Source organism: Phyllobates terribilis, unplaced genomic scaffold (genome assembly GCF_046119375.1).
Source record: "Phyllobates terribilis strain yellow unplaced genomic scaffold, ASM4611937v1 Scaffold_3__8_contigs__length_932513732, whole genome shotgun sequence".
Classification (NCBI taxonomy): Eukaryota; Metazoa; Chordata; class Amphibia; order Anura; family Dendrobatidae; genus Phyllobates; species Phyllobates terribilis.
In genome coordinates, this window is record NW_027362763.1 from 814831013 (window position 1) to 814842288 (window position 11276).

Genomic DNA, 11276 nt, shown 5'->3' on the forward strand with positions numbered 1-11276 from the left:
GCAGTGAGAAGAGCGGAGGCTAAGCACCAGGTTTGGCACATCTAATGGATGCGCCAGTTTTGGGACTGCTGAGGGGTGATATTAATAGCTGCGGAGGGGGATAGTATTCATGGCCCCTTCCCTGGCTATTAATATCAGCTCACAGCTGTCTGTTTAGCCTTTTCTGGTTAGATTTTATAGGGGGACCCCACTTCAAGTTTTTTCTGAGGTCCCCCTGTAATCTAGCCAGTAAAGGTTAAACAAACAGCTGTGGGCTGATATTAATAGCTAGGGAACATTATTGGGTAATGGACCCTTCCCCGGCTACTAATATCAGCCCCTAGCAGTCGGATTTCCCTCTGCTGGTTATAAAAATGACGCGGGAGCCCACGCCATTTTTTTTAAAGTAATTTTAGGATCTGTGCCCGCGATCCGGACATAGCAACGCTTTGGACGCATATTTTTTGCTGCGTCCAAAATGTTGCATTTTATTGAACGCAGGTAAATCCAAATGTGTTCACTGAACTATGTGTATTTACCGCATTCAATACATTCTAGTGGTCAAATTTCTGTTGCGGAGACTAGCGACTCCGCAAGGGAATTTGACATGTTTCGGTCCTGAAAGACGTGCCGCGTGTCAGTGTCCATGGGTGATTCACAGCCTCTGATACACGCATAGTGGACATGGGATTTCTAGAGATCCCATCCACTATGCTGTAACATCTAGACGCTGCGGGTTTGACGCTGTATAAACACGCAGCATCAAACCTGCAGCGGCTCCTGATCGTGGAGACGTACCCAAACTCACCCGCAACATGTCAATTTCTGTAGCGGACACGCTAGTCTTGATCGATTGAAGTGTCATTATATGCGGTAGAGTCACATGTACCGACAGCAAAAGTGCGGCATTAGAACACCACGTTTTGGACGCATCAAAAATACCCTGCGTTCAAAGCGCTGCTTGTTGCTGGTTGTGGGGACGTAGCGGCTAATGAAACAGCTGTGAGCTGCTATTAATGGCCAGGGAACATGTTTGCCTAATGGAACCTTCCTAGGCTAAAAATAGCAGCTCACAGCTGCCCCAGAAATTACATGAATGGAAATGCTAATGAGATTGGGTGAATGGGATTAGCTGAGGCCTAGCTCTTTTGTTTGGTGATGGCAAGGTGTCAATCAGACCCTTTCATCACCAAACCTATTTAAAGTAAAGTAAAGAGTTAAATAAACACATAGACACAGAGTAAACACTTTATTTGAAATACAACAGACACATTCTTTAATCATTTAAATTAACCAATATACTCATCCCAGTTCTGATGGTAATCCAAAAAGCAATGTCCCACCAAATAACTTTATTTAGCTCCAAAAAGCATTCAATGATCTACAAAAACGCATATATTAAGCGTCAAAACCGCATGTTTTTTCCTGCCAAGGAGATGCAGAAACGCTGCAGAAATTTCTGCTTCAAATCCTGAACGTGCGCACATAGCCTTACAGACAAACTTGATTTAATCGATAGGTAATTTTTAGTGTTGAGCGAGTATGTTCTGTTAACCCTTTCGGCGAGTATGCTCGGGCCGAGCTCCAAGTATTTACAGCTGCTCGGTGATATGTTTGAATCGCTTCCGTGTGCATGATTTGCAACTGTTTGACAGCGTTATTACATGTGAGGAATGTGTAAGAAATAGACATTCCTCACATGTAGTAAAACTGTCAAACAGTTGCAAATCATTCACACGGGAGCGATTCAAACATATCACCGAGCAGCTGTAAATACTCGGAGCTCGCCCGAGCATACTCGGAACAGAACATACTCGCTCAACACTAGTCATTTTCTGAGCATAGCTTCCCTTTGACACCCTCTGATTTATACATGTGAATATATTTAGCGCTATTTATTTTTATAAAATAATAAAAGCAAAGTTCATTTTCGCACAAGATTTGATTGTATCATAAAGTTCAGGCCCTAAAACATATTTTTTTGTTCTTCAGTAAGAAGATTTAAACTGCTGTACTCATTCGGTAAAATATATATTTTTTATTGTATATCTTTATATCTTGTATGGACGACAGTATATCCTTAAATAATATATCTTTATAAGAATGTGAAAGGAAGTATATTTATATTTTCTTTCACATCTGTCCAACACAGCGACGACACCGGGGAGATCACGTGATATCTCACCGTGCCTTCACACTGTCAGTATTTAGTCCGTAATCGCGAGCACGCGATCCAGACTACTCGCTACCTGGATATCGGCACACAACCAGTGAGAGTATGGCGTCACACCTCTGGGTTCCAAAGCCTGGAATCCGTGTTTACATCCTCCGTACCGTCACTGTCAGCTTCACGATAGCCCAATTATTATTATTCTCTGCCAGCACTGGCCGAGTTTGAAATATAATACAGGCGTGGCCGGACGCCTGCGTTTTGGTAGCGTGTATGGCTTCGGGGGAGGTAACGATTACGGGACAAATGAAACAGAAATTAAATTTTATATTTAATCCAAAAGGGAAGCAGTGTTTAGGAAAAATATATACACAAGGATATTACAAAGGAGACATTAAAATACATAAGCAGTTACATAAAATAAACAGGATAAAAGAAGACAACTTACACTATACAGTTCGCAGGTACGAATCAGCATAGGTTGAGGAAGGGCTCCCCAGTTGATTTGAGCGTTATCGAACCCGACCAGTTGCTTATAATCCTTATACCCCCTGGCAATGAGTGAGTCTGTAATGTCCATGAGTTCTCTTATACCTAAGGGGAGATCTGGCCACACGCCCCCTGTGGTGACATCATGTGGGCCGGTCTCCAGCCTGTACATTTTTATTAAAAACGCTAACTTGTGTGATAACTCATCGCTTGTTGATCTCAGAAGCTTGCAAACAATGCCATTTTTTCCCTTATGATTTTATCCTCAGTTAGAGACCACACATCGCATTACTGCAGTCTGCTATTCTGGTGTTTTTGCGCTACAGCTCTCTGATTTGGCTTGCAACAATGAAAAACTATGTATGCATTCCTCGGCTGTGTTTGTCACTAGAAATATGGGTCCCATTATTGTCAGACGCATGGAACTTACAATATTTCATATTTTGTTTCATAGTCGGATTGTCTGGAGATTTCTTTGTTAAGCTTGGGAAAGCAACTTTCCCAGTTACAAGCAAATTAGTGCAATCCTGCCAGTAATTACCCCCCCCTGCATGTTACAGGGACAAGAGCTTGCTTCCTAAAAAAGTTATAACACTCCTTGGCTGGCATTTGTTTGTGTAAGCTATTTCTCAGGCGTGTGTTAATTGGGGCTTTTGTGCTGAGCAAAAGGGGAATAAGGGAGGGGAGTGAATATGTATGTCAGGCAAATATGGAAGAGCATTTTCCGGACATTAATATTTCCCAGACAACATCCATAAAGACACTTCCTCAAAGCTTGATGCAAGACCTGTAGACGCAACATGATGGACATGAAACAGCCCATAGGCTGGCTATGTGCTGTTCTAACTAAATATCTTGCATATGCTATAATAAAGAATTATTTTACCCAGTGAGTGCAGCAGTTCCAATCTTCTTACTAAAGTATTTATGGGATGACTGTTTTTCTGCTGAGCACCTCTGAAGACTTCTGATTGATTGCTTCACTGACTCCTAAGAATGCTGCATCAGCTGGTTCGAGTGTAACAAAGCCGACTTTCACTATATACTATGAAATCTATATATTTTTGTGTCCTCTTTTATATGGGTAGTGTATAGAGTTTTGAGCATAGCTACTAATGGAGAGACAGTGGGTACAGTACATACCTAGAACAATCTGTTTTGTTAGACTATTTTATTACTTTAGTCAGTAAGTCAGTATGAATAATGACATTACAGCCATATATTCGCCGTATATTTGGCACAGGTTTTGTTTCAAAGATAGCTGCCGGGAAATATAGATGGCCAGAACAAAAGCAATTGAAAAGGATTTGTGAGACAGGTTTGACTGTTTTTTTGCACAGTAAAGAGGAGCAATGTTAACTTAGATCATATGCCATTACAACCGTCCTAGAAGTACCTTGTAATTATTATGTTTCTGTTGTCAGTCCACACATTTTTTCCATAGCATTTCTTTTATATTACAGGTAGATGTTGGTGTTGTGCATTTCACGCCATTAATACAGCCAAAAATTGATCAGCCTTTTAAACTCATAGAAAAAATGGTTCGAAATGTCTTCCAGCTCAGAAGGAAACACTGCTACAGAGGAATCTCGTAAGTGAAATATATTTGTTATAGTGTCATAAATAGAATGCTAAACTATGTTTGTAAAATTCAGGTATAGAGAATATACGCACCTACATTTTAGAGGATGAAAATGGAAAAAAAATTGAAGCAAAAAATGTGGTCATGATTCACTGTTATGGGGGAGGGGGTCTGCTGCTCACACTGTTATAATAATAATCTTTTTATTTATATAGCACCAACATATTCCACAGTACTTTACAATTCAGACAATTTACAGACATTAATGGCACTGTCCCCTTTGGGGCTCAAAATCTACATTCCCTATCAGTGTGTCTTTGGAGTGTTGGAGGAAACCGGAGGAAACCCACGCAAACACGGGGAGAGCATACAAACTCCTTGCAGATGTTGTCCTTGGTGGGATTTGAACCCAGGGACCCAGCGCTACAAGGCTGCAGTGCTAACCACTGAGCCACCGTGCCACACGTTACAGGGGTAATGTCCCCCAATTCTGTACTAATATCCTCCATCCTGGTATATATATTGCCCCCCTTCCTGTTATACATGGCTTTTATCCCCATCCTGGTGTGCATGGCACCCCCATCACACTGCAAAAATAAAGGATTCTACTCACCTTCCCTGTGCTCCAGCGCCACATCCTGTTCTGATGCCAGCTGCTGATCTCAGCGTGTGAGCAGCACATGACATCATTGCCATGGACCCTCACACACTGAAGTCAGCTGCCAGAATATTCACTGCTCCCCACGCCCATAGTCCGCTGTTAAAGAAAATTAACATTCACAGCTTCTCACGCCCATGGGCATGTGGAGCACTGAATATTCATTCTACTTAATAGCGCACACAGTGGAAGCCGCTGGCTTCCTACAGCTGCTGGGCGATCACGTGTGCCGCTATTAAAGATAATGAATATTCACTGCTCTTCACTCCCATGGCATGGGGAGCAGGAATATTCATTCTCTTTAATAGCGGGCACACATGATCGCCGAGCAGTTGCAGGCGCCTGACACTGTGTGCGCTATTAAAGAAAATTAATATTCACTGCTCCCCACCGCCATGGAGTGTGGAGCACTGAATATTAATTTTCCTTAACAGCGGGCACAGTGTATGCTGCAGCATGTGGCTCCTGTCTCCCGTGACCCACTCCTCCGCTGCTGCCACTCCCCCCAAATTCCACCATCCACAGATGGACCGTATATCCGGACTATTAGATGCACCCCGCACTTTCCTCCAAAATTTTGGAGGAAAAAGGTGTGTCTTATAGTCAGAAAAAAATGGTATTAGGAGGAGAAAATGAATTTTCGAACTGCTTAAAATTTCTAATCTTTTTTTAATCCAGAGCTAGTTGTAAATGGTGACATTTACATACTGTTGGGTTTAAGGCTACGTTCCCTTGATGAGTATTGATGTTGCATACATCCTGGTATATGTCCTCCATCCTGGTATATGTTCCCCATACTGCCCACGCCGCTGTTGTTCAATGCATAGAAAAACAAAAACAATGCTCCTACTCCCCTTCCCTGCTCTCCCCCACCGTGCCAGCCTGTCTTCTGTAGCCGGCAGCTGACTTCACCATCCATGCGATGGGAGCGCATGAGGTCACTGCCATGCGCCCCCAGTCCCATTCATGCCTACGTCAGCTGCTGGCCTCTGATTGGCCGGCAGCATGTATTGCAGCCCAATGAGTTTGTGCGCTGCAATACACTGCAGCTGGATGTGCGTCCAAGTACTCACATTCAGCTGAATTAGGGGCTGGACTCACAGATAATACACATAAAACGTATTAGTATCAATTAAAGATGTCAAAGAAAAAAATCCCTAAAATAGCAGAACAATAGCCAGTATTAATCCCAAACTGGATTATACAGGTGGAGGAGGGGTGGCAGATACCCTACACTGGCCAAAGGTCTACCCCTATCTGTCAGGGGAGGTTGGCACGCTCTTGAATGCAAATGGCACCCCCGCTCCTAGATGGCTCTCCACAAAAGACCTTGTTAGGCCCTGATCAGATAGAACGTGATGGGAATTCCACACAGAGGTAAGGGGTAGAAGAGAAGTAGCCAACAGCTGATTATGGACACCACGACCAACACACCACTATACCTGCAGCGTACAGTTGTGGTAGAAAATTATATACAAGAAAGTCTATATGATATCCTGAAAACACTCTTAGTAATCTTAACTTTTATATAGTCAATATTAGACAATAGTCCTACAACTTACAGCACACTGTTTCTGTGCATGTAGTTAGTACTCATAAGCGGACCACAAAAAACGGGTATGACTAAGAGGGTTAAATACAAGATATAATCTAATTTATAACAGGATATCATAAGGATATAGTCGAGGCATAATCAAGGTGTAACACAATATATGAGTCTATTTTGTTATAGGCGTAAAACATGATCCACAATATGACAGTCCATAATGATTGCATATAATAGCTTTGGTACATTACACCTAGTATGCTGAAGATAGAAATAGAGTAAAGGTGTAATAGTTACTAGAACTACGCACCATGAAAAACGTGCTAAACTCAAAGACAGGTGCAGGTATGTATTGCTCGACGCGTTTCTCCTGAAAATCGGCTCATCATCAAGAGCCACATACCATATACATTTCTAAGATGTTAGGTGTATAACCTAATGAGAATTTAGCTTATGCAGATTGTGATGGCATTATTGATAAAGTGCCTTGTGCATGCTACTTTGCCGGATACCGGTGGTGTTATTAATAAAGTGCCTTGTGCATCCACTGGATCAGATGTCCAAAATAGCGGTGGAGGTATCGCCAAATGGCAGTAAAAAGCACTAGCCCCCACCCAGTAGCATGAAGTAGAGGCTGGCATCGGTGGGCCCCTCACCCTCACGGGCCCTGTCGCGGAGGCGACCGCTGTGACCGTGGTCATTACGCCCCTTGGAGATAAGTCACACGACTATATAGCATCCATATTTTCTCATCCGTATTATGACAGCAGGTACTGATCTAACAGTTTCCCTGGCATACAGGATATTGTTAAATGATCCACGTTCGAGCTAACACTTGCAGCTGTAATACGATTGAGAAAAAACAGCTATTATACAGTTGCGGAAATTTAACCTAACTTTGAAAGAAGACGGCTCCAAAGAATTTGTAGCAGAATTTACAAAGCCGCTAATTAGAAGAAGAAACTGCAATGATAGAAAACTTTAAATTTATATGGTTAATAAATGCTAAAAAATTAGGTAACAATTTAAAAAAAAATATGCAGAAGTGTCCCTATTGTTTCTAATATGTTTGTAATTAAACATATTTTATCATCTATTTATTCAATTAAAGAAAAATTTGGTGAAGTTTAGAAATGAACATTTATTTCACTTATGCAAATTAATACATCGTGTTACTGACCTAACAAACATGCCTAGGAGTTGTTGTTTTTTTGTATTGCTAGTTTAATACTTGCAGGTTTTCTGCAATGTAATCTGAGGACAGCATGAGGGTAGAAATTAAAACACTGAATTCAATGATGTGTCACTTATGAAGCTGTGTGTTATTTACTTACAATGAAGGTTTTATCGCTAGGACATTATCATGTGGCTAGCTGGGGCATGTCTCCTGGTCCGACTATGCCACCTTGTGTGATAAGCTGCTTACTGTCAATAGACTACGCCTGGTGTGGGCAAGGGCAGCTCAGCTCTACTTCATGTTACATCTAAGGGTATGTGCCCACGATCAGGAAATGCTGCGGGTTTGACGTTGCCTTTTTATGCAGCTTCCCGATGTTACAGCATAGTGTATGGGATTTCTAGAAGTCCCATGTCCACTATGCGTCTCTGTGCACCTGCGGATCACCCGCGGAGACGGACATGTGGCGGAAGCCGCGTGGCTGTTTAGCAGCATCAGGGTCACAGCGGCCCTGCATCATGGGCACATACCCTAAGGACTCGTGTCGCACTGCTGCACCCAGTAACCTAAGTGATATGTTGTTTCAGAGTCTCTTTTCCTACATCAAGCTGCTTTCAGATGAGGCAGCAAAAACCTGCTGACAAATCCCCTTTATTTACTTATGCTCAACTAATTAGAATTGTTTTTTAATAATAATAATAAATAAATAAATTAGACTGCTTCACCAGTAAGTTTGGTTTACATATACACATAATAAGATTTTTCTATAAATTCTTCTTTTGTAGATTGTTATTCCCAGAAGAACAACGCACAGAACTTACAGAGCAAATTCTGACGTTAGCTGGTGTAGAACCAACAATGCGACCTTCTGAACTGTCAATGAAGCATTTCCAAGGATTATGTAATGCCTATAGAGAACTGTGTGATCGGGATCCAGATTTATTCGCCTATAACTTTAGAGAGGAACTTCGTCTGAAAAAAATAAAGAGTCAAGATATCTATAGAACTGAACAAAATGACGTACTATGATTGTAATAGAATCATCATCATATCTATGCTACTCATACAATACAGCAAGAATAGGCCCTTGCAGTAACTTTATACATGGTGACTGCATGAGTACAGTCACATTTATTATAAATGTACTGTTAAAGTATGAGTAGCCATAATTGATTTACCCAATTACCAGGAAAATGTTAAAAATCTGCAGGAAATTTGAATCTTTTTGTCAAAATAAGAACATTACTATATGTATCTGCAGTGTACAGTGTTATTATCTATGTAATACCCAATGATAAAAAAAACATTTATACTTGACTTTTCAGCTAAAACTTACTTTGTTGTCTATGGTTTTTTTTAACCTATAAGGCTTCCTGAGGTTATAAACGCAAAAAATAATACATTTTGGAAAACCCTCTTAAACTAAAAAGTAAACTGTAATGATTTACACTTCATGTATTATTGACAGATTTCTGACAGTGAATTAATGTGAATGTCCATACGGTGGATAGGTAATAACTTGCTGGTAGTTGAGTAACCACTGGTACGCACACCAATTCAGAGTATGGAGAAATGCTTGACTAAGGCTGGCAGTCCCATATAAAATGAATAGGGCACTTATGCCAATCGCTGATTTTAAACAGAAAAAAATGACTGGCACATCCAAAACAAGAAACAGGTGTGTGTTTTTCTGTTTATATGTCTAGGCTTTGACTGAGCACTCCGCCTCTAGGCCACAGGCGGTTTTAATTGCAGCAGGATCTTGCTTTCCCACACACAAGCAGACGTTTGTCTCTTAGAGAGGAGTTCACATTGGCAGGGTCCTGGTATAACGAGAAACGCCTTATCTTGGCTACCATGAATAGGCCAATTTATGCGCTAAGATTTCTTATATATTTCATGTTCGCATACTGAGCGTTACAGAGTGCTACTTTGTTAGTCGCTGATTTTAAGGGGCCACTTCAGATCACGGTTCTTGGTGTCAGCCGGGTTCCCAGCTGTTAGAACCACAGTAATTAGCAAGCTGTCAACTATGCTTTAAAGGTAACACGACTGCTGGCCTGGCCCTTCATAATTGCAACCATGTATTTACAGTCTATATAAAAAATCTTCACACCCCTGTTAAAATACCAAATTTTTGGCATGTAAAAAATTATACCAAGAAGAATCATTTCAGAACTTCTTCCACCTTTAATGTCACCCATAATCTGAACAAATCTATTAAGAAACAAAGTGAAATCATTTTGAGGGGAAAATTTAAAAAAACTAAAATAATTTAGTTGCAGAATTTTAACACCTTCTTATAATTGGGGATTTGGTTTTGTTCAGAATTAGCCAATCAACTTTAGGGCTGGCTGACACGAGCGTATACATCAGATGAGTGCTATCTGATATTTTATCGGATAGCACTCGGACCAATGTTATTTTATGGGGCATTGTTGATTAATGTTTTTTTCTCATGCTGATTTGGCAGGAGAAAAAAATTGCAGCATGCTGCAAGTTGGATCGCACTTACCTATTCAAGTCTATGGGTTGGTGGAAAACATCGGACTGCACTCGGATGACATCTGAGTGCAGTCACATTTCTGCGAATTCACACAATGGAAAACATGGGATAAATTTTGTTCTCCATCTTCTGCACACCTGTGATACAACTCTCTCATTCGAGAGAATCGGATCACACTAAGCTGACACTTTAACTCGAATCAGAGTTTGATTAGATTGTCATTACCATAATCGATCCGATCTGAATGTATGCTCGTATGACCCCAGCCTAAGGCTGTGTGCCCACGATGTGTTTTTGGTGCAGATTTGTAGCGCGGAAAAGCTCCAGAAATTCATTGCTTACCTTATCCCATGACATTCTGCAAGTTCTGTGCGCATGGTCAGGATTTTCTCTGCGCGGATTTTACGCGCAGAAAAAATACGGACATGACCAATTCTTGTGCGTTTCTGCATGCGTATTTGCCTATACAATGCATTGGAAAAACGCATGGCAAATACGCATGCAAAAACGCATGCGTTTTTCTGCAAAGGAGATGCAGAAATGCTCAGGAAAAGTTCTGCTTCATTTCTGCATCGTGGGCACTAAGGCTATGTGCCCACGATACAGAAATGAAGCAGAAAATTTCTGCAGCGTTTCTGCATGTTCTTGGCAATCAAAAACGCTTGCGGATTTTACACGCGTTTTTGACGCGTTTTTACATGCGCATTTGACTTGAGTTTTTCAAATGCATTGGGACCTCAAAACTGCATGCAGAAATGCACAAATAATGAACATGCTGCGGATTTTTCCGCAGCATGGGCACAGAACATGCAGATTTTCATTGGGGATCATGGGGCCCAGATTACCAAGAGTTTTGCAAACATTTACGCTGCGGAAATTCCGCATCAAAAACGCTTAAAAAATGCATAGTGGGCACACAGCCTTAAACTCATGTTAAATAGTAGTCCGTGTACAGCTAACATCATTTAAAGGGATTCTAATTAACTTGATAAGAAGTTTGTCTGTTCTTGTAGGATTTTCCTGATATTTTCTTAGCTTTATGTTACAGCAAAAGCCATGTCTGTAAACAGATTACAACACAGCAAAGGGATCTCTTTGTTGAAAGTTATCAGTCAGGAGAATAATTTTTCCAAAGCATTTGATGGAATACTGAAGACTGTCATCAAGAA

The 11276-nt window shown here is 41.1% G+C and overlaps 1 protein-coding gene across 2 annotated transcripts in view; it reads left to right on the top strand.

Annotated features, from left to right (window-relative positions):
- Positions 1-10565, top strand: part of TFB1M (transcription factor B1, mitochondrial) — a 213471-nt gene extending 202906 nt beyond the window's left edge. For both annotated transcript variants that reach the window (XM_073672427.1, XM_073672429.1), the window contains exons 7-8: positions 4102-4229; positions 8387-10565. In XM_073672427.1, the coding sequence (XP_073528528.1) occupies positions 4102-4229; positions 8387-8630 (372 nt within the window). In that variant the 3' untranslated portion in view covers positions 8631-10565. The remainder of the gene's footprint in view (positions 1-4101; positions 4230-8386) is intronic.
- The last annotated feature ends 711 nt before the right edge of the window (positions 10566-11276 follow it).